Source organism: Lampetra planeri, chromosome 30, assembly GCF_965212315.1.
Source record: "Lampetra planeri chromosome 30, kcLamPlan1.2.h2, whole genome shotgun sequence".
Taxonomy (NCBI): Eukaryota; Metazoa; Chordata; class Hyperoartia; order Petromyzontiformes; family Petromyzontidae; genus Lampetra; species Lampetra planeri.
Window position 1 is genome coordinate 4,411,095 of NC_136136.1, and position 27,136 is coordinate 4,438,230.

The 27,136-nt window shown below is 47.8% G+C and overlaps 1 protein-coding gene across 3 annotated transcripts; it reads right to left on the bottom strand.

Annotated features, from left to right (window-relative positions):
- VPS54 (VPS54 subunit of GARP complex) lies at nt 1-27,136 on the bottom strand. 3 transcript variants are annotated; one of them, XM_078608488.1, is made up of 24 exons: nt 27,049-27,136; nt 21,856-22,098; nt 20,801-21,042; nt 20,078-20,165; nt 19,696-19,730; nt 17,935-18,087; nt 16,829-17,214; nt 15,574-15,700; nt 13,700-13,807; nt 12,804-12,859; nt 12,258-12,354; nt 10,908-11,105; nt 10,503-10,633; nt 9,568-9,697; nt 8,553-8,734; nt 8,067-8,179; nt 7,798-7,861; nt 7,022-7,127; nt 6,153-6,240; nt 4,838-4,959; nt 4,180-4,260; nt 3,272-3,379; nt 2,759-2,853; nt 1-1,140 (listed from the first exon to the last, which is right to left on the bottom strand). In XM_078608488.1, the coding sequence occupies exons 2-24, from the start codon at nt 22,049-22,051 to the stop codon at nt 1,035-1,037; spliced, it is 3,012 nt and encodes a 1,003-aa protein (XP_078464614.1). In that variant the 5' UTR covers nt 22,052-22,098; nt 27,049-27,136; the 3' UTR covers nt 1-1,034. The 3 variants fall into 3 exon arrangements, with proteins under 3 accessions (XP_078464614.1, XP_078464612.1, XP_078464613.1); XM_078608486.1 differs by having other exon boundaries at nt 8,553-8,737; XM_078608487.1 differs by having other exon boundaries at nt 8,553-8,737; nt 26,916-27,114.

The window sequence follows — 27,136 nt, forward strand, 5'->3', positions numbered from 1 at the left end:
ATGCTAAGCAGACTTGAGCCTGGATACCGCTTGTATGGGTGACCACCATGCGTGCTAGGTTAACGTAGGCAGCTCAAGGGCTATGCGATGGTGAGCAGAGGTCAGTGCAGCGACGTTCATTCTACTTCATAGCACTTCTACGCCCGCGTGTCTGCTCCCCTGCCTAAGGCCAAACTCGTACTGACTGGCACGGTGAAGTACGGTCAAGAAACCCACAACGAACCGTAGGGGCTGGTATATGTTACGTGTACAAAATGAGATCGTGCAAACTGTAATTCATCGAAATGCCGTGGTGGCGAGTCGGTACGTGGCTACCGTATTGGGGGGACCCAAATCATCGGGGCAGGTTTGCGAATCTGACGATTGCAAGCCACGAGTATCTAAAACAAGACTCGCCGCTTGGAAGCAACAGCGTGATGGCGTCGTGCCCTGCAGAGATGGCACCCCCACCCTGTTGAGCTCGGCACAGGTCGGCCGACCGTTAATCGCACCAAACTTTGTACCCCCGTTCCGTTTACTCCCTAATTTTTTTATTCCCAGTCTTTCACGGGGAGGGGGGGGGGGTTCAAATTGCACATTTTTACATACATATGTATAAAAAAACAAATCACGAGAAATAAGACAACAGTATCCCCCCCTACAGCATTGAGCGCAGCTCTTACACAGTTTGTGTCGACGAGGCAAAGTGCGCCCCCCCCACCAGGCGACGGCTTTCCTCAACGCCTTCGCAATTCACCTTCAGCCACAACAGGAGTCACAATCGTCGTCGAGTTGAAGTCTTCCTGCGGTCACCATTGTTCGCTCCGCGGCACCCCACTTCCGCGTCAGCCGTTGGGGATGGGGGGGGAGTTTTCGGTTGCCCGTTGCCGAGTTGTCGCCGATGGTTGAGCGGTCACGGTAACGGTGGATATTTTGGCAAAACGCCGGCTCCGCACGTGGTTGGGGTGGGAGGAGCAGGGTGGCGGGGGCAGGAGGCTGCGGTGGGGGACAGGAGCATTCTCCTCTTGGGGGAGGGGGAGGGGCGGTGGTAGATATCACCTCTTCTGCTCCCAGATCTCAGTCAGATTGAGGTCCAACTGCTCCAGGCCATTCAGCCCACGCAGATTCCCCACGTAGAACGCCAGGTCGGATGTCACCAGCCTGGCATGACGCACAACGCGTTATAGCTCGTACGCATCGTCGTCATCATCATCGTCGTCGTCGTCAGCTGTGATCTATCGCACCTCCGCTTAGCACGGTTGGCTTACGTACGGCACAAAAGAAATTCAACATTCGTATCCACTGCATGACGAAGGCCTCCCCCCACCCCGAACCGTCGGCGTCTCTCACGGTTCTGTGAAGTGACAATATCTGGTGCCCACTTTCATCGCTCAATCCCGACGGTGGTCTTACTCTGGGCCGCGTTTACCTCCTTTTTCTGCCACTCCATTGTTAGTCTCGGCCATCATCCCCCTCCAGCGACTCGTCCAGCCCCAAGCCCACTTACTTTTCTAAACAGTCAATGTCGTGTCTCGTACGTACGCATATCTCTACTCCAGGTGTTTATCTTTCTCTACTCTTGCTGTAATTCCATCGGAAAGAATGCTGTTCACACAGATCAATATCTAACTTTTAAACTTTAAATTTTACCGGGCAAGGCACACAGCCATATAGCTCTTGTTCAGAGGTGACCTGGCCACAAATGACAGCTCAACAAAGTGGCTTAACACGTGGACATTTATAGCAGCCAAATACTCTAAACGCGTGTGTCTAAATTTGGGAGGGACAAACTGGAGGACCAGGAGAAAAATCCACACGACCATGGTGAGAACACGCAAACTCCAAATATACAGCAGGCATCAGGGTCGGCATCGAACCGCACGACCTCCTGTATACCAGGCGAGGTAGTTTACACCTCACGACAAAGGCGAGATGTTAACCATCAAGTATGTTACCCTCTCATAACAAGACATTCTGAAATGCTACATATACCTGCACAGGCATCACAGGGTGGATTGAGCACAAGGGGAAACAGACCCGCTTAATACTTGGACTCTTCCCCATCCTACCCCTCCCCCTCGTGTCTCACTCAACCCTCTCCAACCACTCTCGGATTGAGCAATCAAGGCTTTCTGTCAGAGCCTCTATCCAGTCTTCCTTCGCTCAGTCGGTGGTCGCTCATTCTCCTCTGCTGTCCCCAAAGTCTGGAACTCACTTCCCCCGGCCATCCGTGCTGTCGACTCCCTAACCCTGTTCAAGTCCAAGGTCAAGACCTTCCTTTTTTTCCCTCTGCCCATGAATTCCTGCCTCTCTCTACAAAATAAACATGCCCATAACAGTGAGTGTTGAAGTGTTGCCAATGTTGACAAGAGCTCAATCGATGCCAGCATTCCTGAACGGAGGATTGAAGTCAAGCTGAGCAGCCAGTGTATGCCAATGTTTCTCAGCAGGGCACCCAATGTGATACTGACCAGCTACTCTCTGTACATTTATCAACAACAACGCCTTCAAAGGCAAAAATATGTGATCGGTGACGCGCAGGCAATGTCCCTTCTTCACAGCTAATTAGATTATCTAGCACACATGGTTATATAAGTGCTATTAAGATGGGGACATTGCCTGCAATGTTGCCTTTCCGTTTAAGGGCGGCGTTGTTGACGAGCGTTTGTCATTTGTGCTTTGTGCAGCGGCTGCCAACGGAGCTTCGCCATACAATCATGGACTCATCGACTGTCGTTTTCGATTCTGTCGTGGGGGGTGCGCACGCGCGGGAACCCACCCGTGCTGCGGTCCCCCGTCGTTCACGACGCCGAGACGAGACAGCTGCCCCTTGAGGTGCTGTTTGAAGCAGGCGTTGATCCGCAGGAAGAGCAACTTGGTTGCGGCCGGGAACAGGACAGGGGCCGAGAGAAAACAGGAGGGCCGTTCAAACTGTACGGGAGCCGGACAGCTATGCGTGCGATAAATAATCAGCTCAGAGACAATACACAACACGCGCGGTGCTGATGTTTCTAAATCGAGATTGGAAACTCATTTCTTTTGAGCTGCTTTTTGTGTTTAGTTTGTTGCCCTTACACCACACCTCATACGTACGGTGCAAAAGAGGTTCAATATACAAACAAATAAACTATGGGACCTTTCCTCCCAAATTATATTCAAATCGTGCCACCGGTGCCACGTCGAAGGATGCAAGGAAAGTTCCACCGGGAAAATCTTAACACGCACACCTGCGGACACTTTTTTGGCGACCCGCGCGGAGACACCGACAGCAACGGCGGTGCCGACGACTCACCTGCACCTGCTCGTTTGGCAGCAGCTCACACACGGCCTCGTGCATCTTGGCCATCTGCTTGCTCACGTTGCGGAAGCACGCCGACGGCACGGGCGCCTTTACCTCGTACTGCGCGCGCACGCAAGCACGCACGCAAGCACGCACGCACGCACGCACGCAAGCGGGGAAAAAAACGACGGGGCGCAATCGGCGACGGGTGAAGCGGCGTGCGATTCCCAAAGCTCGTCAAAAAAGCCACGCGGGCGCCGAGATAGCAAATAAATAATTCACTTATGCGGTACTCCTTCGCCAGGTGAATTATTGTGTTTTGAGCCGAGGGTGCTTAACGTTTAATCCGCTACTCTGGGCAGAGCGGAAACCGTTCATTGTACGAGCGCGAGTTGCGTGGCTAAACTGGTGGCTACGTCAGCACTCTGCAATGGATCCTGTCACATGTTTGGTCGAACAATAACAGTGCCCAGGTTCATCGTAAAGAAAAGAAAAACACATTTTTAAAAAGAGGAACGGCCAACAAACTGGAGAGACGATCATTAACTATTGAAAGGTCATTTTTAATAACATTGGAAAAGGTGGCTCAGCTGATTGAAGACTGTAAAATGTGGCAACACTGTCATTCGATGTACTCCGCAGCACGGGAAGGACTGAAGCTCATTCTGTAAAGGCAACCGAGTTGATAATATCTACTTGGACATGTATTTTCATTAAAAAAAAACGGACCACGCTGGAATTCAGCGCACTTTTATCTGCTGCTCAATAGAACCTGCAATGTATTGGCATCCACGTGGCGCTGTTAACATATTGGCTTATTCGAAGTGAAGTTGGAAAACGACTCTTTGGACAAAGAAGAAAAGGAAAATTGATTTACTGAGATCGACGGATGCGTGGCTGTGAATTAAAACAAAACTCACTCTGAATAGCAGCTTCTCACACATGCTGTCCATTATCGCGACCAACTTGGCGGAAATCTCCCCTATGTGGTCGCTGTAATCCTGTGGCAAAAACAATGGCACATGGGAATAAAGAGTGCGTAGTGAGTGGTGTGTGGCATTGTGCTTGCATCTAGCACACAAGTCGTCCGCAAGGACTGCAACAACCCAAATAACAAATAGGTAGTACCACCTTGTGTCTCCTGGGATGTTTCAACGAGAGTTTGAAGATGTGTAAATGAGACCAAAAAAAGTTCAAATTATAGAAAATGTAGGCATAGCTAAAGCACACAATGAGAGTTTTATCTGGGCAAGGAGGCAACGAAGTAGTATCATTCAGGTTCTAAAGAACAAAGTAACCCTATATGAAGCACCTCCCGATTGGCACGGTTGGTTACATACGGTGCGAAAGAAGTTCAACATACATCAACTGCCAAGTTGTCAAACGGTAATTTATGGACAGCGGACATCTCGCTGGACGTAGTGACGTCACGCGAAAGGCGACAATGCAATGACCGCAATGTTTGCGCGTGCTGTCAAATTTCCGGCGACGCACGCAACCTATTGACGGAAGATGTGCATATCGTGACTCAGGTCTCATTTCTCAAAACATCGCCCCCCACCGCCCCCCCTCCCTTACCTTGGTCATGTGGTCAAAGTGTCGCAGCATGTTGTACTGCTTGGGCTGGAGGCGGGCCTCGAAGTGTGCGCGGATGAGCGGGATGTACTGCAGGATGAGCTGCAGACAGCGCGATGCCAGCGCTGGGCACACGGCAAGAGAAGACGCAGCAGGCAGTGAGCAGCACAGCAGCTAGTGATGGGCGATCCCGAGAAGAATCGTACTTTTTAATTTTTTACTGCAACAAAACGCTCACGCGGCACAACGCGCCGGTGACCATGAGGAGGGGAGAACGGAAAATCCGCGAAAAATTTGAATCGGCACGACGGGGACCATAGGTGGGGGAGAGGGCACTGGGTCCACTGCATCAACCAAGTCGGGACCCCATGTAGAGGAGGGGGGGGTGGAAATCTATATGGGGGGGAAGAGGGGGAGGGAGAAATAACCAACATACCAAGGGAATGTTTAACACGTAGGCTTTCGCAAGCAAATGTTTTTGTGTTCTGGGCTTACTCTCCAACACACAAGTGGTGTGCTGAATCAGTGATGAATTGGCACGTTTTGTTTACGTGACAACCCTTACTAATTTGGCTGTCGGGTGGCGGGGGGTTTAACGACACATTCATATTACGTAGAAGGGAAACAATAAAATAATAAAATGATAAAACTATTATTTTATTGTTTCCCTTCTACGTGACTTTACCGAAAGAACCAAGAATCCCTGCAGTCACGAAAGCTTTAAATCAACATTTATATTTACGCGATATAACCCGAAAAACCTCAATTATCGATACTAAGGGAAGACCAAGGATAGGGGGGAGAGGGGAAGGAAGACAAGGGAGAAGAGGGGGGGGGATAGGAATCGTACTTGAACCTTCATCCATGGGCAATCTTACAGGAATCGCGATTATTACTGCCGTGCCCATGTTAACCTACATTTGCTCGAATGTGGTTCTAGCAGGGTTAGCCTGCCATCTAAGGGCCATCTTCGGAATCGCTGCTACATTCCCATTCATTTGCATTGTGGTCCAGAAAATACAATGGAAATGTGGGATTCTATGAAATCCTGGATCTCCGTTCAAATGAATGTCATTCCATTCACGACTCCATGGTCCGTGAACAGATGGCACACTTTAGCAGTCCCACAAACAATATTCTACAAAATTGCACAATAATAACTATCCAACAACCCTTTTACAAACATTAATCCATCCTGAGGATTTCATAGCAATTCCGGGATATGAATCACGGTAATCGTCCAGTATTACTTTCAGCATTTACTCACATTCAGTGCCGTACAGAGTACAACTCGGAGCCGCGAACTGGGAACTCTCACCGAGGTTTTTGGTGGTGATGGTCTTCAAGCCGACCACCTGCAAGGCCCCAGCGCCCAGCACGAGCTGACAGCTGCGAGAGTTGAAGTGCTTCATATGACAATGGGAATAAGCAAATAGATATTGGTCATCAGGGCTTTCAGAAACACACAGAGACGTCATCCTACACCACGATGTTTCTTTTAGAATTTTCTGTCCCGAGTTGCCCTAAGGCAGATCTCCCCTGACTCAAGCACCCTCCTCCATCCATTCCCACAGAATCCTTTTACATCTCACAACTCCCACTGCGTATCAGAGTACTTTAGGCCGTAACAAGGCGAGGATACCAGAGATGGCTTCCGGTTATCTTTTGCAACAGAGTTTATTTGACGACACCCATCAGGCGTTCTAGATTTGAAGCTTTCGTGACTGCAAGGATTCATACTCTTTGTTTTTTTTGGTAAAGTCACGTAGGTAAAACAATAAAATAACTGTGTTATTATAATAACACAGTTATTTTGCTGTGCCTTTTTACACCTGATGAGGGAGGCTTGTGTTGCCTCCGAAACGTCGCGATTTAATTTAGTTGTTTTCATTTAGTTTATTTTATTAATTGGTTTACCTACGTGACGTTACCGAAAAAAACAAACAATATGAACCCATCAGGAGTGTTTGCCAATGGCGATGATGATGATTATGGCTACAAACTAACGTCAAATATTAGATGAATTTGCATTGTCCTGGGCTCTCACACCCGATTTAATGAAATAAACGAGTGACTAAACTAATGCGATGAAATTTCCAGATGCTGCGCGGCAGCGGGTGACGAAAAAAAGAGCAAATATTACAACAGAGCATCGTCAACGGTGCCCGACGCGACTGCCTCACACACCTTCAGGAGGTCTGTGAGCCTGGGCAGCATGTCCGTGGTGACGGACGGGATATCCTCCACACACTGGCAGTACTCCAGCACCATGCGGATCAACAGCAGCACGGTGCTGCATCCACACAATCGCAACACACGCGCGATCGCGTTATGCGTGCATGCGCACACAAAGACAATATCCTGCGCAAACACCACAATCCAGGGGCATTGGGCCTTAGTGACGGATTGCATAAAGACTTATGGCGCAGTGACGTGGGCCAGCGTTAGAGCGTTCGCAGCTCGTTTGGAATGTTCGCAGTTTGAGTCCGGCAGGCGACCCTGGTTATTACTGGGGGTGCATTAACTGTGAAATATACGCAGTCTGTTTCGCATAGAACGTCAAAGATCTCCTGAATTCATCTGACATGAGCCGGCCTTTTATTGCTGGCATCAGGGTCCAAATGTTCCACATTTGAAAAATAACCTGCACAGTAGTCAATTGTGATTACACACAGCAGCATCACCCCCTACTGATAAACAACCGCAGACTACGTCTGTGCCAAACGTATTGCCTTAGTGATGGCCTTGCGCTATAAGAACGGCATGAATAGCAAATGTACAAAATAATTCGTTAATTATTAATACGATAGTGGTTACTGACGACATGGCAATAATAAAAACGCTCGATAGAATAACTCCCGCAGCAGCAGAAGGGCATGCAAGCGTCGAGAGTGGACTACAATTATTATTTGTTAAACTACAGAATCCAGCCACGCAGAACAGAGTGTGTGGGGAACTCTCACCTCACCACCGTGTACTTCTGCCCGTCCACGAAGAGGTAGTCAGCCAGCTTCTTGTTTTGTGATGCTGTCACGCGCGAAAAAAAATTGTTCCATATAAATTATACGCTGATGCTGCGTTGGCAGTGGTACACAAACACAACAACAACATCACCAGCCGTCAATAACACGTCTGCCTTAAAATGAATATGTATTTTCTTAGTCTGGAATACCCGGGTGGCCAGTGAAGGCCGTATAGGTTTTGGGTCTTGTCAAAGACCGGCCTTGGATACCTGCGGGCTTTCTCTCCGACAATGCGATCACTCCTCCGGCCATCGAGTCGACGAGCTGCTGAAACTCCGCGGGGACGTCCGCCTGTTTCCATCGCTCGTTATCGAGCAGCAAGCTGCTCCGCGCGACAATGGCAGGCGGATTAAAATCATTCACAGATGGACATCGACGCACCACCTAGAAATTTGTATTTTACAAACAAAACGTTTTTGTTGTTGTTGTTGATGGGCATGATAGTTCATGCCCGAGGTGTGGTTGGTGAGGCACCAAAAAAATTGTTTGGAAAGTAGATAGATGCTGTAGGATATGACGGTGCTGGTAGCGTGCGTGATGATCAAGGCGATGATGGTAATCTCGCTGGTACTCGAGTTGCTGGTACTGGTGATATTGTTCCTGGTGGCGCTGGTCAAGGCAATGGTCGTCGTCGTTGTGGTGGTGGTGGTGGTGGTGGCGACGGTGAACCAGCCACGCTCATGGTGTGCGCGCACCTCAATTTTGTTCTCCGCTCCTCGTGGAAGCGCTGCACGAAGCGGCTCGCCTGGCTTTGCAGCGCCCCCCGCAGTGAGGTGCTCTTGCGGCCCGAGATCTCCTCCGATACAGCCACGAACCCCTCCACGGCCTGCGAGAGGGCCACGAACTCCGCGGGGCTCAGCCTCTCGAGCGATCCGTCCTGCTGACAACCACCACAAACCACCGCATTAAAATTGAGGAAGAACAATGGAAGGGTAACGCGTGGATTTTCCAACGCGCTATTTGCCGTCAAAATTATTTGATTAGCGACAGTGCACTGTTTAAACTCTGGACAATAAAATGAAGTCGCGTGCAATGATGTCGTGGAGAGGTGAGGTGCACGCGATCTGCCGATTGACGAACCATGGTGTAGCCATCTCTACTGCTGGGCGGACGGGACGGGGGGGGGGTGGAATTTAACGAGACCCATTCCTTCAACCGCTGCTCCAGATTGAATTGAACCAGCGGCCCCTGATTCTGCAAGTCCGCTGTGCCAACCGTTACACTGCGGCAGCTCCCTTCGATGCCCGGTTCGTGCTGGATGCAGCAGTCGCGTTTTCAAATGTGATTTGTGACTTTGATCACTACCTGTGTATCGATAGTTCAATGTTAATGTGACATTTTATTGAGGGACTACTGCTGTGTGGTGTTATCATGGTGTGGTCTGTTCTGTTGTTTTTGCTTGCCTGGCCCAAGCTTGCTAATTCGGACTAAAATAAAACACGGATTTATTTTTTGTTACTTGCTTACCATTGTCTCTATTTTGAACTATCGTTTTTTTAAATTGTTTGTTGTAACTTGCCGACCCACCCATTCTGGACATCTGTAAAAAGAGCTTCATAGCTCATCGGATTCCTCCCTCCAGTCTAAATAAAGATTCTGAAAATCGTAAAATACATCATTGTTACGAGACGTTGCTATACGTGCAGGAAAAAAACCGGCTGAACGCGTTTTTTTCGCCATTTATTCTCGCAAAAATGAAGCTCCACTTACACGTGCCCTGGCCATGATGAACTTGACGCAGCGGTCGTGGCAGCAGTCCGAGGTGCTGTGCAGCAGCTCCTGGACGCTGCTGGACACTCGCTCCAACTCCAGCACGCTGAGTCGCAGCTCCTCCCCCAACCTGGGCGCAAATGCACGAGAGGCGAGCGCCACGCACGCACGCACGCACGCACACCGTAAAAACACATTGCCACGCGCGTCTTCAATCGACACGCCGTACAGCGCGTGTCAATACACTGCCAGTTGAGGACAACCCCAGGTCGTGCGGCACACGGGCAATGGTTGGTGAAGGAAAAGAGCGCAGACTTGGCAGTATAAAGGGACGCCAAGACCTCGCTTAAAGCGTGGTGTTCACACTGTAATGCGTGTATTCGCTATAACGCGGTTTTTCCACTCGGGAACACTTTTCGTACGAAGTGGAACGTGCACCGTGATAACGCGGAAAGCGTTCCTCTCTCTTTTTCTTGGTCTTCATATCCAAGCGCGTGTCTCTCCGTGATTGTCTGGACAATGTTTTAGCTTGAGTTGCGTTTTCTTTGTCAGTGTCCACTGTTTTCCGATTCATGCAATAGCCGGCAATATGCAGCGAAGGGAAACAGTGGTCGTATAATTTTTTTAACAGAGGCATTCGGACACAGACAGAGGGTAAAAGGAAATGGAGCTCCAAACTTTGGGGCAGCAGAGAATATTGAGTGAACACCCACACTGAGCTCTCATACTATTTAGATGCAGGCGTTAGGTGATGGGTTGAATAAAATGCACACGTTAAGTCTTTTAAAAAAAAACAAGCGTAAAACTCATACAGGAGGTAGAAAACATACGGCACGTAGCCAGAGACACTCGCAAGCAGAGAGCCGGACAATCACAACATTGGCACGAGCGCATTACGGGCGGTCGCGAAGCGTGCAGCTGCGTCCGAAACTCACAGCTGCAGCTGAAGGCCCTCGTGAGCCTTCGAGGAAGCCAAGGCCTTGTCACAGCTGGCCGAGGAGTCCGTCGTCTGCTCGGTGTCGGACGCAGAGCCACTCGACGGCGTGTCACCTCCGCCAGCAGCGTCCTGACGCACGACCCAGACAAAGTCACGATTGGCATTGAGAGCACTCGCTCTTATTATTATTGTGGTACTCCCTTGCATGCGAGAGGGGCAAGCAGTGAAGCTGGCAGCAGACCTCGCGGCCTTTACCACCCCCACTGCTGCAGATGACATGCAACGTTAGGCACTCATTTTAGGCCGAGCGGAGTCGGCAGTGGGGTGGGGGGGGGCAAGGCCAGGAGGGAGTAGGGAGACAAAATATTTAGGGATTTTTATTTTTATTTTAACGTGTCCGAACCTCCTGCTGGCCAACATTGGGGAGCTCGCCGCCCGGCCTGCATTCCAGCACGGGGAGGTCCGAGCGTTCGGCGGCGTTGTGGCTGCGCTGCGATGGGCCGCGGGGAGGAGGCCGCGTCCTCTCCTCCAGCTCGCGGGCCCTCTCGTAAGCGCGCTCCAGCGCCATGTGCACCACGTCCCGCATCACGCCCAGCGTGGCCTGTGGGCGCGACAACACGCGCCCCGCGCGCCAAAACGAACATTGCATTTCCATCGAGACGGCACCGTTCGCGTAATCAATCGGAATCGGAATGTTTATTTACTGGAGGTACCTGGATGAGCTATAAAGGCCTTTTTCGTAGATGTCCAGTACGTGTCGGGTCAAAACGTTACAACACACAATACCAAAACACGATAGGAGTACAAAGTATAGAAAAAAATACAAATAAAACTAAACAATTTTTATCTTACCAGGTAAAGCCCACTGAGCTAATAGCTTATTTTTGAGAAGCGACCTCACCACAAAGGATAGCTTAATAAAGTGGATGAACATGTGAAATTTCTAGTAGCAAAATAATCTAAATGCACGTTTCTAAATGTGGAAAAACCATGAAAAAATCCACATGACTACGGGAGAGAGGAACACGCAAAATACAAATATAAAGGCTTCAGGGTCAGGATAGAACCCCTGATCTCATGCATACCAGGCAAGGAAGATAACATCACACCACCATGGTTGCCTTGAAATAAAGAAATAATATTGGTTCTAATCGCTTGAGTACATTCTTCCAGTCAGTTCTCATATAAGTAACACATTCTTACATTACACCGATTGGGGGCGACACAGAGTAACTTCTGATACAATACAAACACACTTCTTACATAAGGACAGCTGGTCTTACTCCCAAGAGGTTGGGATTACATAAAGCGCCTAACACATTCCTTCGGAGGGAGCTGGTAAGAACGTTGGGTTGCTTGGTCAATGGCCAGGGTCAACGGCAGCGTGGTGTATTCCGCAAATATGCCCGACTGTGAGGGCGGGCACAAGCCGGCGTGAGTAGGTTAAACGTTGAGTTTTATAAGGGCACCACAGAGTGACCAGCCCCCCCCCACGCAGCCCCACCCCACCTAGCCCCACCCCTCCTACCCCCCCACGCAGCCCCACCCTATCCCACCAACCCTTCCCCACCCAGCCCCTCCCCACCCAGCCCCTCCCCACACTCCCCACCCAGCCCCACCCTCCCCACCCAACCCCACCCTCCCCTCCCCTCCCTCCCCATCCAACCCCTCCCTGCACGACAGACACAATAATCCCCTGTGGGCTGGTGTAACCAGGAGCTTCCTACCAGTATAATCATGTCGCAAGACATACCTTCACCCGACGTAGAAATACGAGAAGGTTCGAGAAGACCTTCTGGAGGAGTTCGAGCCAGAGAGGAAAGATCATCAACCGTATTTGATCTGCCAGTCTAAAGACAAACAACAATGGGATGCACAGGCGACAGGGTTAACATTAAAACATCAATTTGAAGCTTTCGTGACTGCAGGGATTCATATTCTTGGTTCTTTCGGTAAAGTTACGTAGAAGAGAAATAATAACATAATAAAATAAAACAATAAAATTCTCCCGTTTCGATTGCAGCACAAGAAATCATCATCAGGTGTGAAAACCACGGCAAGAAAATTTGAAAAAAGTGGCGTTTTTTTTTTCAAATGATATTGCTGTGGTTTTCACAACTGATGATGATTGCTTGTGTTGCAATCGAAACGTCGTGATAATTTTTTTTTTCATTATTTCCCTTCTACGTGACTTTACCGAAAGAACCAAGAATATTAAAACATCAATCACGACTGCGTTTAATAAATGCATTGAGTTCCGAATGTAAGTACCAAGAAGGCGCAGATGAAATGTCCTTACTTTGTCACGATTTCAGTGTCAATTTCATCAACTTGAGAAATTGCTTCCATCACAGTCTGTGCAGAACAAGAAAGATCGTTATTCTCAATTTGACCTTGTACATACCTTTTTTCTCAAACTAATCATGCCTTCACGCTGCTCATGTGACGCAGCTGTTTCGGCGGCCAGACAGAGAGCTGTCACCACCATGTGGAAAAGTAGTGGAATGTAACCGCATGTTCGAGCAAAATTAAGTTCCATATATCATTATTACAAGCGCTGCTTATTTCAACAAGATATTGCCTCTCCCTTGAAATGTAGACGACAACAATACTTATGTTACTCCACCTAATATGCGCATTAAATATATCCATTTTCCAAACTAAGCAGAGGCGTTTGGTAAATGTTATAAACACAGCGCCGATCAGGATGTAATACCGCATCGTTTCATTGACCAAAATGGCTTATGACGCTCACAATATACGCATCGAATGTTGTGCAAGAATCGATTATTTATAATTATGCCCACGATATTCAGTTGATTATCTGTTACGCGAGGTTACTGTAATGGACACAACTGCGAATATCCTCAACAAAAACACGCAAAAATGTTTTAAACAATTACTGTCAAAAACTAGACAAAATACAAGCACCACATGGATTTATAAACAGTAGGGAAGAATACACAAATCATATGAAAGCATTACCACACTGCTGACGTAGCCTCAACAATGCCTTGGGAAAGCCCCTGAATCGTGACAGTTCATTGAATAGCTGGGGTGCATCACAGTGTGCCGACGATAGCGTGACGCCACGCCACGTGGCAACGATAGCATGTGACGCCACGCCACGTGGCAACGATAGCTTGTGACGCCACGCCACGTGGCAACAATAGCATGTGACGCCACGCCACAAACCTGCTTGACGATGTTCCTCACGGCCATGACGATGCGGTCATTGTACATGTCCAGAAAGTCCAACCTCCGCTGGCGCAGCAACCCAAACACGAGGGACACCAGCCGCTCCTGTACACAAGACCACACGCCATGCATTTTGGGACACGCGCGAGAGAGAGAGAGCGAGCGAGCGCACGTGCCTCGAGCGGCAGCGCGTTCGCCGCTCGTGTCAGAGGTTGTGCGGTTAAGACCCGGGGCAGTCAGCCCTGGTTCAATACTGGAGGCATATTAAATCGCAAAATTGCGTGCCGACTACTTTTACGGTGGACTTCAAAGGTCCCGTGACGCGATTCGCAAAAGGGGTAGGCCGGTGTATCTGCTGGCGTTATGGTACAAAAGTTGCCAATTTGGAATAATTCTGTGCACATTTTATAGTTTTTTACCGTAATTGATTAAAATTTTTTTGCGTGTTTTTGTTTAGGATATTCACAGTTTTGTCCATTACAGTAACCTGTTAAAATAGCATTTCATGCAAGTGTAAACATAATTACAGTGTTTGTATACCAATGTTTTGTTTCTATATTCCAATTTAAAATATGAACTGCAATGACAGTGAACAAGCACAGAACTAAATATCCAATGTTCTCTGTCTCTCTGCTTTTAATGGCCACTGCCAAAAACTTGAGTTTTCCACTAGATTATGCATATTGCCTCTAAAAATCTAAAATGTATGTAAAATTGTCATGCAACGAATGCTCCTTGCAGGACATAGAACATGTCTTCGCACCTCCGATTAGCACGGTTGGCTACATACATGCAAAAGATGTTCAACATACATACATCATCATTATATTTCTCCATTCTGCTCACCACAATAAAATCATCGTCGTATTATCGTGCAATCATCATCGCCGTCGTCATTAATCCATGTATAATACTGCTAACATCATAAATGTAAATAATAAAATTCGACATCTATTCACCAGCCATCATCGTCATTTGCTGCACTGTTCACCACGGTATAAGTAACTAATATTTACTGCAATAATCAATCTAATCAATCATCATTTCCAAAAACATTGTCATGCCTTGGAACAGCTGGCAGTTTACTCCACAGAGGAACACACACATTTTACAATAATACTTCACACCATAATCCATCAAAATCAGCCAACGTTCAATTAGACACGCGTGCACTATAATTAATTTCATAACTGAAGTCGAGATAATTTCAATATAGAGTAATAATTTACAGCCCTCCACTGCTCAATCCCTACATCGTGTTAGTTGTGGACGTGTATTGACCATACTTCACCAAACTGGTCAGTGCGGGTTGTTGAAGTAGCTAGGACTATATCAGTAGCAAGGACCCTTGCCTACGTACGGTGCGAAAGAAGTTAAACACACACATACGTACATACGTCTGCTCTCTAGGATTTTCACCGACACACACGGCTGTGTACTAACAGCAGCAAGAGTTACAAAAGGTAAACTATCCGTGCGTCACGTCAAGATACATCCTCTCCTCCGCGCCACGCACACCCCCCCCCCCCCCCATGGGAATATTAAGAGATCCATACTCTTAGTTCTTTCGGTAAAGTCACGTAGGTAAAAAATGAAATTAAAATTTATAAAAATAAAACAGTAAAATCACGACGTTTCGTCATCAGCAAATCTGGCTGTGACGGTCCCACCTGATGACGGAGACTTGTGTTGCCTCCGAAACGTCGTGATTTTACTGTTTTATTTTTATAAATTTTAATTTCATTTTTTACCTACGTGACTTTACCGAAAGAACTAAGAGTATGAATCCTTGCAGTCACGGAAGCTTCAAATGTAGAAACATTAAGAGAGCGATGATCAATCACCGGGGCGAAAAGGGAAACCACACACACCTCCTCCAGCACGGCCTCCCCTTCCTGCAGGGTCCTGTTGAGGTCCACCTCGGCATACCTGCAGATCTCCTCCACCATCATCTTGTCGATGAGCTTTTCCAGCTCGCACAGCTGGGAGCCGAGGTGCCTGTGTACGCACGTCATTGGTCGCATTGGGCACTCGGGTCTGCATGGCCGATCGCGCGCAAAACATGTACACAGAGAGAGCGTAGCACACTGCAGAGAGAATAGCATTGGTGCAGGAAGGCCTTCATTCCGGAATGGCTCGGTGGTAGCTGTGCGTATGTGTGGACAATTCTTGAACAGAAAGGGTTGCAATGCTCACCTCTACTTGACACACTCATGACATGGCAAAATTGATTAAACAAATACTTACCCGACCGTTGATTCCCTTTGCAAAATTATGAACTTTCACAATATAGATTCATGAAAAATCTATATTTTAGCATCGCCGCAATGTGGTGCACGCAAAGTCCAAAGTGACAGGTCAAGGGGCACGGCGGTGGTGAAATGTTAACTCCCTCGCTGGGTATACAGGAGGTTGTGGGTTCAATCCTGACCCTGACACCTGCTGTATATTTAAAATTTGCATGTCTCTCTCTCTCCCCGTGGTCGTGTGGATTTTTCTCCTCCAATTTTTCCCTCCACATTTAAAAACATGCGTTTAAGAGTATATGGCTGCTATAACATTTGTGCATGATAAGCCACTGTATTGGGCTATCATTTGTGGCCTGGTCTCTTCTGGAAAAGAGCGATATAGCTCAGTGTGCCTTACCTGGTGAAATAATAAATAGTTCATAGTTGATAATATAAAGTAGTATTTACAGAAGTTGAGACGTTTTAAAAGTTTACCACTCGAGTAGATGCCCATTTCACCACAGGGACTCTTCTACTTACGAACATTCTACTTACGAACTTTCAGATATATGAGCAAACTTGTCCGTATGTCCAGTTGCCTGTTCAGACCAAGAGTCATAAGTTCAACCGCCACGCAATAAATGGCGGTAGTGGCATCTACACCTGCAGAACATGAAGAACCAGTGGCATCTACATCCATAGGAAATTACTGTATACAACCTTTAAAGCCATTCCCCGTGTTTAATGTACATGCCGTACAACATGTTCATTAGACTTACGAACAAAATGACTTAACGAACAGACCTCTGGGACCCAACTCGTCCGTAATGCAGCGTCCTCATACAGCAGTTACTGTATAAGGGCGCTGCCTGCGTGCGCACGCGCGGGTCCGTCTCACCGGAAGCTGTGCACCCCCTGCAGCTCCTGCTGCAGCACCTCCTGCGTGGTGGCGATGAGGTCGAGGGCGCCGCTGTACTCGGCCGTGGACAGCAGCAGCTGCACGGTGGGCTGCGTCTGCTGCACGGCCGCCATCAGCTTGAGCTTGCCGTGCAGCGACGCGGCGTTGCGTCGCGCCGTCGCGAGGCGCAGCACCCGCAGCGAGCCACTCGCCAGCACCGTGTCCACGCGCCCCACGAGGGAGCGCAGCGAGCGAACCGTGAGCGCCGCTCGCCGCAGGTGCTCCTGCACGTCGCGCTGGGACTCCATCGCCTGGAAGAAGGCATCGGAGCGAAGCGAGATCTGCCGCGCCAGGTTCACCTCCACCACGTCCAGGTAGTGGCTCAGCTACGTTGGGAGCGGGCGGGGGCGGGGGTGTGAGAGGAGAGCGGAAGTTACGGACACATTAATTTCACGTTTCACAATTGGGTTTCTTTTGGCGAGGCCATAACCTGCTGCCGGGTGAGGACCTCTCCATGCCGAGCGAGTCGTGTGAGTTATTATGCCGGACTTCACCATGCTGGTTAGTGCGGATTAGTGAAGGCAGAGAACACACACATTGCAGCAGAGTAAAATACAGTAGAACCCCTCTTAACGACAGTAAACTGGTTCCACGAAATCGGTCGCTAAATTATTTGGTCATTAAGAGAGTATATGAAATGCATGTTAAAGGCTTAATTTGTTCCGATAGCATCGAAAGTTACCCTTTTACACCCAAAAAACGTACTTTATAATATTTTAACAATTAACAATGGATATAAATACATTAAGTTACTAACAACATTATAAACACCTCGATTAGCATGGCTAATGAATGCCCCGCGGCCGCCTATAATGGCTTGTCTATCCACGGCGGCTATCCATCCAGACACTATCAAAGTTCAAACTTGCTTATCTTCTAAAGGTCTGACAAGACTGGGCAGATTCTGGGTGATTTGATCAAAGGCAAAAACTGTTTAAATTACAATCCTCAATGACGGACGATACTTTTCACAGACACCTCGCATACTGCGATCGACCCGCAACTCTCCGTTGTGGCGCGAGGGATTAATTCGTGGCGGCGCGCACCTTCTCCTGCAGGAGGCGCGAAGAGAATCCGTCGGGCGCCGCCGTGGCGTTCCTGGCGCCCACGCGCTTCTGCGCGCCGCCAAACTGTGACCAGGGCAGCACCGTGTTGAACGTGGCCGGATCCTCCAGGGCAAAGTCTGGCTTCAGAAACATCTGAAGGACGGGAACACCAACGTCCGCGTCGTACAAGGATGCACCTAAGAACGCTGACCCCATCCCCCCCCCATATAAAACCAGTACAAGTGTTGTGTGGTAAGAAGGACACTGAAGCCAGTCGTGTTGGGGCTGACGCCAAACTCGGGGGAAGGGGTTAACACAGAGTTATTAACTAATCTCCCCAGGGGAAGGGTACTGGGAGTTCCCTACACCCCACCAGGCTATCAGGCTCTTCCCACAGCACTGACCGAGGGTTCATCCAACTCGGCCAGCCGGGTAAAGCAGCCCCCTTAGCCTGGCTCTCAATCCCTCTATCCCGGAGCCCCCTACTCCCCCTAACACTCACTCTCCTGGCTCACCGCGAAGACCCCGTCTACGTCACGGGTCTCCCCTCAAATACCCCGGGTGGCATGACGTCACTTTTCCTTGACGGCATTCGTCCCCGAGGCGAGTGTGACTTGACGTCAGCACTCCACTCCTCAACGCAAGTATAAATTGCCTTGCATCGCGGACCCATGTCAAGATGCCCGAGTCGGCCGCGAGAGCCACTCATAGTCCGGTGGTGAGCTATGTGGTCTGCCTGCGATGTCCCGAACAGGACACAAATTCAAGATAAAGGGAGGAACTACCTGGCTTCTCTGTCTCGCAGGCACCTGGACCTCACATGACCGGGTTAGAACGACACATGGGTGGTACGACCGCCTCCTTCATAAGCGGAGAATTAAGGAGTCACATAAATGTGTCCGTGGTTAAGTGCAATCCATCACTCGCGTAACATTGTGTCGCGCAGCATGGCTATTTATGAGCATGTGGGTCTCTGTGCGAGTGAAGTGTAATCCATCACTGATAATTGCCCACCACACACTTTTGCAGAAGGTACCAATAAAATCTACCTGGCGACCCTAAATGCCATGGAATGGCTTTCCAAACTCAACAGTTAGTTATAAACTCAGTTCATTTATTTTCAAATGTCATAAGGTTTAAAGAATCATCTTGTATTGTGTGTTGTTGAGGTCTGTGTAACTTTAACAGACTCAAGGATAACAACTTGTATACGTGAAGCATGCATATGTTTCACGTGTGTGTGTGTTATCTTCTCAAGCATCTTGGGTCTATTCATGCACATGTACAGCCCTTTGTCAACTTCATGCTAGATGAGAGCTTTCTATAGGCCCCTTCGTCTCAACTGTTGTACTTATACTTGTGTGTTCTCGACCATTTCTGTCTACTCCTTTACATAATAATATACATGTAATTTAAGAATATAATCTAAACCATGAAATCTGATGGATGTTGTGGCGTTGCATGACCTATAATACCAGCGGTGGCCAACTGGCGTCTTCCGAGCCGCATGCGGCTCTTTAATACACCGCATGTGGCTCGATCGAAGGGGCGTAACGTCGAATGCACCATCTCAGTCGTAGCAAAGAATAAGGAATGTCTCCCGTGCCGTGCTGAAAACTGTCTACATATCTAGACACTTGGCTCTGTGCAGAACTCCTCGGTACGTTTTGCCTCTTGGTCTGTTTCAGGTTGGCCACCCTTGACCTATACTATCAATGTGTAATGCGCTGTTGAGTTTATGGCGATTATTGTTTAACTTACTTTAGGCACTTGTTCCAGATCACTTTGCTGTTTGCCTGTTGAAGATACAATAAGAAAGGCTTAATGATTCACTTGGGATTGTATGAAAAATTTCAACAACACTCGTTTCTATAAACTGTCAAGTTTACGTATGTAATTTTAAAAGCCAATACTGCCACAACCAAAGAAAATGTTCCGAAAAATCTTGTTTCAGTTTCAGCAATAAAGTGGGGGTTTCAAAACTTGAGTAAATTATCAACTCAAGACAATACAATACAAACTAGATGCGAGGGCTATTCTCCAACACAAAGGGTTGCACTGCACTGCTCGAAAACTCGAATGGAAGGACATTCAACCGAAAGCACGAAAGAAGTGTGTAATCGGCCTTCATGTGCCCACTCACCGTGCGTGCAACTGACAGCATCAAGGACCCGATCCACTTCGTCCTTCTGCGGACATGTAGCCTGGTACTTCTGGTGGACTGCGTAACACTGCGAGGGAACAGACACACGGTTAACCGCGCTGGCCCGTGAGATTCAGGGCACAAGAAGCCACTCGTTAAAAACAACTTCATTTAAACCGTTGTCATGCTGTGAATAGAAATAATACTTTTGGAGACAAAATGCCAGCATAGTAAAGGTTACATCCTGAATTCCTGCATATGTCAAACACTACCCAGGCTCCCTCCTGATTAAGATTCCGAGACATGATGAGATAGGGCGCATTTATGGTGGTTCGGTCATAGACAAGAATTCAGATTCTCGCTGTTGGGTCTTCCCTGTCAATGTTCACACTGTACAAGTTATCTCCTGCAAAACATCAGACAATGTTTCAACCCTTCCATCTCCATTACAATGTGCCATAAATTCAAGTCCCTTGTGGTTCTGTGCAGATGAACTAAAGAGGTTTGTTTGTTCGTATCCTTTACACAAGCGGGATATTAAAAATAAACCCACTGGAGACATGTGAGAAGGCAATGCCTCTTGATTATTAAAGACCTGGGTGACATCGAGAACAAATGAAGAACACAATATTAAAAAAAAACATTTAAATATTCACAAAGGCAGGGTATATTTTCCAATTATATAATGCATAAGTGGTGACCCATGGGCATCGCTTTGCCCACCTTGCTGGTGCTGCTCAGGTACTTCTCAAAGTCCTCGCGCGTCACCTCCGGCAGGTGGGGCGACGGCTGGACGGGCACCTCGGTGAACTCGAGGCCCCACGTCTTGGTGAAGAAGTCGGACTCGCGCTTGGCCCTCCGCGGGTCGTTGAGCGCCGCCGGTAGGTTCACCTTCGAGTGGTACACCGTCCACTTGTGCTGGTCCGTCACCACGCTCGGCCCGTTCCGGGCCTCCTGCAACCCATCTGGCGGAACGAATTAAGCAATGAGCGGTGGAGGGGGGGGAAGGAGGTGGTCGCCCCCGGTGGCTCAGAGGTCAAAGAGAGCAGAGTTGGCACCGCTAAGAATCTGCGTTCAAATCTAGGTTTCAGTCGCCATCAATTGAATGTAAAACAGCCGATTGTCTCGGCCTGATCACCGTCGATGACTGCACACAGAGAAACATCGGGTTGAATTTGGTTCTCCACTACATTTGGCTCTGTGATAACTGCGTGTGGACAATTCTCTAACAGGAAGGGTTGCGATGCTCACTCTACGTGACAGTCTCATGAGATGGTAATATTTGGATAAAATTATGGTGAACATAAATCAATGCTCAATCATATGCTTAACAGACTTCATAATTTTCGCTAAACTATAAAATGTCACAATTTAGGTTCACGATTGAGTTTGCAAATAAATATTTTAGTTTTCCAATGTCGTGAATGCAAAGTCCATAGTGACAGGTATAACATGAAGTGGCATGTACAGAAGGTCATAAGTTTTACAAGTTTATGACTCGAGCATAGCCCATTGATCTATAAAACCTCTTTTTTAAGGGCAACTCAGCCAGCAGACAGCAGCAGCAGAATAGACATATCAGGAACCAGTAGTGGGCTCCGCCAGCCTTCCCATAACTACAGCATCCTCAATTGCTTCAGCATTCACACGTGCACCTAATATCACAGAACCTAGCTACTCATGTGTTCACGCGATGGTGTTACTTGTGCTGCCTCTATTGCTGGCGTGGGGTTTACAAACGGATGGCTTCCGTGACGCGAGACACCGCCGTGAGCCACCTTGCACACGTGGCACCGAAGAGTCGTTGGGGCACACATCCGGAAGCGAGCGGCTCGGGTGGAGTGCCTTGGCACGGGCCGCCGCTGCTGCGGTGACGACGCCGCCCTTGCCAAGCTCCTCGGCGGCCCTGCCGCGCGCCAACGCCGCCGACGCCGGTGTAGCTGTCGACGGGGGGCCTTGCCTGCCGCTGGCCATGACTCGATCTCGCCCCCCGCCCGCCACCGCCGCTGCTCGGCCTGCGCCTGCAGAGCGGTTTGGAAACAAGAAACGAAACGTTGGCCGACATGGAAAGGCCGCGCGTGGAGTCGAATAGAATTCTGCCGCGTAGGTTATCGCGCGTTTGTGTTCTGTAGAGCTCTTCGACGCCGGTTTTCCTGAAGAAGCCTCCAGCCATGTGCAACGAAACGTCAGACATCACACCAAACAACACGAGGTGCAAACCCGAAAACATCGCAGAGCATGCCGGTCACGTGTTGCAATATTAACCAGTAGCAGCTGCTGCTGTGCTTTATTATTTAAACATGTACTGTGTATTGATATTGTAGAGTAATGTTTCAAGCCCTACACAAAAGCCAAATGTCAAAGTGCTGTCCCTGTTCAATGTGAGGGTGAAGCAGTATTAAATTCCTATTTACAACCCTCAGCCAGTGGTGGACGCTCTACATACAGTGGGTAGGTTTGATACGCTACGTCATGTATACCTCAAAAGTATTATTTTTTTTCTGTCTCATAAATATACTGAATACCCATGTCCATTGTATTGTAATAAATGAAAAAGTATATTCTGTAATGTATACATTGCAATAACGTACATTCATAGTGTTTATTAAATAATGATATAATATTAATGCACTCAGCATTTTTTTTCTTCCAAACATTGATAGTAATTGATTTGACATGCACCGGTATAATACGTTTTAATTATGCATGTCGGCATGCATAGAACACGCAGTTAACTTAACGACATTTAATCCCCCCCAATTTACCGCTAAAAGACAGCCTCCCCGTACCGTGCGGGCAATAGGGTTAATTTGACCATACTTCACCACACTGCGAGTTTGTGAAGGCGGGGAGCACGGACGTTGGAGCATAGTACCATACAATCAAGGTTTTTACCATTCTGTCCTCTGCTGACATCGTAGTCCCGCAGCTGGGGACAACATGCGTTTATATTTGCGGTGGTCGCCAACGGAATGTGGTCAAGAGGCGTTAAAAGAGTGCAACCCTTTAAATTTGTTGTGAAACAGAGGCCAAAATATCGTGGCAAGTACTCGTGCTTAACAAGTAGCATGGTATAAACTGCGCATCACAATTGGACTCGGCTTCTAACACATCTGCAAGGGTTAAAAATCAAAGTGCTATGCAAAAGTTCAGTGAGCAGCATTAGCAGCTATACAAACGTGCCGTTTATAATGTAACACACACACAGTTTCACAAGCCCCAATGCTCATGGTCCATGAAAGAGCTGACTGCACCAGTGGTGTTGTGCTGGAAAACAGGTTTCATTGTGGGAGTGTTCGTGACAAATACTGAAGTGTGCAACACTGCCATCAAATTCGCAGTGAAATTTGTACAACAGATTTGCACTGCATCAGCACTCATTATCGAAACATAACCAATCAAGGCAGATAGCAAATCATCTAAGTTAAAACAAACTAATTTAAAGTAAAGCATTTTTTTCCAATTCATTTCTACTGCACCAAAATATCTACCATGAGTGATGCGATCCAGTCTAACACATGACCATTAATTTTAAAAAATATATAGCCCTCCAATCAACTGTTGGACTATGGCCTGTCCATGCCTTTCAGTCACTTCCTTTGCACCATACATAGCCAACCACGCTAAACGGATGACAACTAAACACAAAAAGCATTTCTAAAGAAATGAGTTTTCAAACTAAATTGAAAAGTGCATAGCTCCAGTGGCTTCTTAATAGCGCGAGGAAGAGTGTTCCAGACAGCCGCAGAAGCGGCTCCAAAACCGTGAGACGCAGTGGCCGTCTTTATTCAATGACTAGCCCGTGACCATACTGGTCTGTGCGTGTTGGTGAAGGAGGCGGCAGGCCCAGGACCGTTTCATATAAAACCTACTAATGACATTAGCCGCGGCTGGCAACGAAACTCAGGTTGCCAAGTTCAAAGTGCAGTGTGCTATCCACCGCTCCACCACTCTACCCCACATCAAAATGAGGGCATCTAATTACGAAATGCATTCGTGCATGCAATTTACACATCATATCAATGTGAATTACACGTGCCATTTAAGGTTAATGTGCAATAATACTCATTGAAATGTTTGCGTGGCTTACGTCTGCATGAAAAAAAAACTGATGCAAGCGAGATGAAAGCGTAGTCATCAACGTGCTCTGTGGGTCCTACGATGGAGAGTTTTGTCATTTGTACCGAAAAACTACCAACATTTTGAAGTAGAACACTATTTTGAAGGAATAAAAGGTATTTGAAAGATTGTCATTGAGAGCGGGTTTTGACCATCAATTGTAAAAACTCGGTCGCACTTGCCAGATTATAAGATGCCCAACATTTGCTTTGACATACAGAAGTCTCAATGTGGAGAATACCTCTGTATGGGAATGAAGCAGAAGTTGCGATACTTATAAAAAAACACATTGAACTGGTGACCAATAGCGACCTTACGGAAAAGCCACGTGGAATCTGATTTGATGCAATGCCAGGCCACATCCCCTAAACTTGTACAGTGCCTTGAGATGATCAGATGACATTTAGACTCGATATGAATCCAAAGGCCATTATTATATTGATTAATCCAGTCACTTATAAACAAGCCAGGGGATATAGTAATAAGATGGACACTATAAAACACAAATGTCATTTAATAAGCACTATGCAATAGTTATGTAATACCATTGCTAGGCCAAGTCTTTATCTAATCGTAAAACTGAATATTATTGCCCAATCAAAATCAACGAATTTTGCCTCAACTGTTATGGTGAGCAGGGATCTCTGGGGGAACTTTAGGGGGGCTCATGCAGTTAGAAGTAGTCAAGTCAAGCAAGGGATGTTGCCACACTGCCATCTGCCACCCACCACGTAGCCCTGGTGTGGGGAGGCCCTTATCCAGCAGTAAATTTACAAAGGGCTATGCGTGAACACGTACAAAAAGAGGGTGTTCATATGGGTGGCCTCCTCTCCATACAAGGCAGATGCCCCGAGATGCCCCCACGTTTATTTTGTCCTCGCATCGCCACTTGTCGTGCAGGTTTCCTTGTACAGTCGAGTGACAACTGCACCGATTTGTTTTACAACACACGTTGCCACTCACAGAGTACCGCGGCAAATAATCCGCACAAAAATATTTAATTACTGAGATGCGCGTGCGATATACACACACACAAGGACGTGGCCCCTTGGATATCCAGCCAAAAACAAACACTAAAAGCGCTCAGGTTTTGTAAGCACGAATGCAGGCAACACTTCCTAGACTAGACTAACACACTCCACCCCCATCAGTGGCTCGGTTGAAGCCGTGTACAGTGCCAGTACTCGAGAGACACGGTGACTTACCCCGATTATTAGTTTCAAATGAGGAATTCGCCTGCAACTAGATCGTTTCCCTGCATTCAATCCGGCCTCATTAGGCAGTATAGCCCTTCAATTGAGAATAAACCAAGCGTAGTGTCTGAAAACGTCCCAATTGTTTCTGCTCCTTGTGCTCATTAAGGCGATATTCACATCCCCTTGTTTAAAGTCCCTGTGCCAGCGGTGAGAATTCCACCATCCTCTGCTGGGGAGAATCTATTCACAGGACAGCCACTGATGACTACCCCCACCCCCACACACACAAAGTGGGGCATAAACAATCGACCCCAACAAAATGATGGGCTGAATCAACCCCCAGCATGTAATTTAAATTGGAACAGTCCGATTACGGGCCGTTCGTTCCACCAATGAGCCATCTAATAAGAATAGAATCCGGATCTAGGCATGCACAGCCCTCTGTTAATTCACTGCTATGTATACATTGCTATTTATTTTTTATCACGGTTGAGAAGCACAGGCTCAAAATGCCAAGCGGTCACCAAAAGAGCAAAGCAACGAATACGTGTGTGTGCGTACGGAGATATGGAAAAGTGTGTATAAATACATGAGCATATGTGTGTATACAGTATAAGTGTGTGCTCGAGAGCATTGTATATAGAAAAGGGCAATAGACTGTGCATATCGCACGCGTATGTCAGAGTATCTGATAGTCATATCGACACTTCACGTGGTCTCCAAGCGCATCTAGCCTGGCACAGGTGCCGTGGGGACGTCACCGCCACTTTGTGGCGAACACAAGTTTTTGTTTGTTGAGCATCTGTTGAGCATTTCCCATTTTTGGTCAAAAGCGAATCGCTATGGATTGGTCCACTGAAGCTCTTAACACAACTGAACTAAACAGGCTCCATAAAAAAAATCTGAATTCAAGTAACGAGTGGCGATAACAGCTAAAAAGCTAACTGTCATTTTAAAGAGAACTTGGATTTAAACATTCAAATCGTATCACACCCAACTGGATTCACTTCTTAATTGAATTCAATGAGATGATCCAACGTGGGTTCTTGATCAAACGAGCGGAGAGCAGCACTCATTCTCCTGTTTCGTGGTGGCAATTCCATATCACGATGGCGGGGGACAGTACATCCAAACGAAACCTACAATATACAGAGGAAAGCTACAGTCCCAATAATCTTTAAAAAAAATGGTCCTGCTACACTGGAACGTGTGGCCAATTTTGTGAATGAGTTTGGCTTAGTGTGGGAGGAAAATCTGAAAACACAAAAGCTTGGGGGGGGAGGAGAGATAAAACTCAAAACTCCGCACAGATGGAATCAAACCATGGAACTCAATCCAAGTAAGAGGACCGTATGAACGCGCACTTATGCTGCCACCTGTTCCACAGCGACACAAAGCGAGCACGACACGAAACCCAATCAAAAACAGCAAAACAATTAGCAGTAATTAGCCATTAAAACAACTAGGCTCAATTAACACGGGCGGCCTGGGCCGGTCTCGCAGACACAACACACTCCCCGGACCTTCAGGTGCGTCCACCGCCTTCGCGACGACACCGGTGCGCTGCGTTTAGTCCCCGCCGTCACCGCCGTAGTTTGATTAAGCGGAACGCGCTTAATGAGCAGCTTAATTGGCTGCGTAATTGTCGCTCTTTACCTGGTTTCGCCGCTTCGCTCACAGCCGCAAGTCGGCGGCGGCCATGTTGGTGTTGACGGTTTCCTTCCCGGCGTCCCTAGCGCGAGCG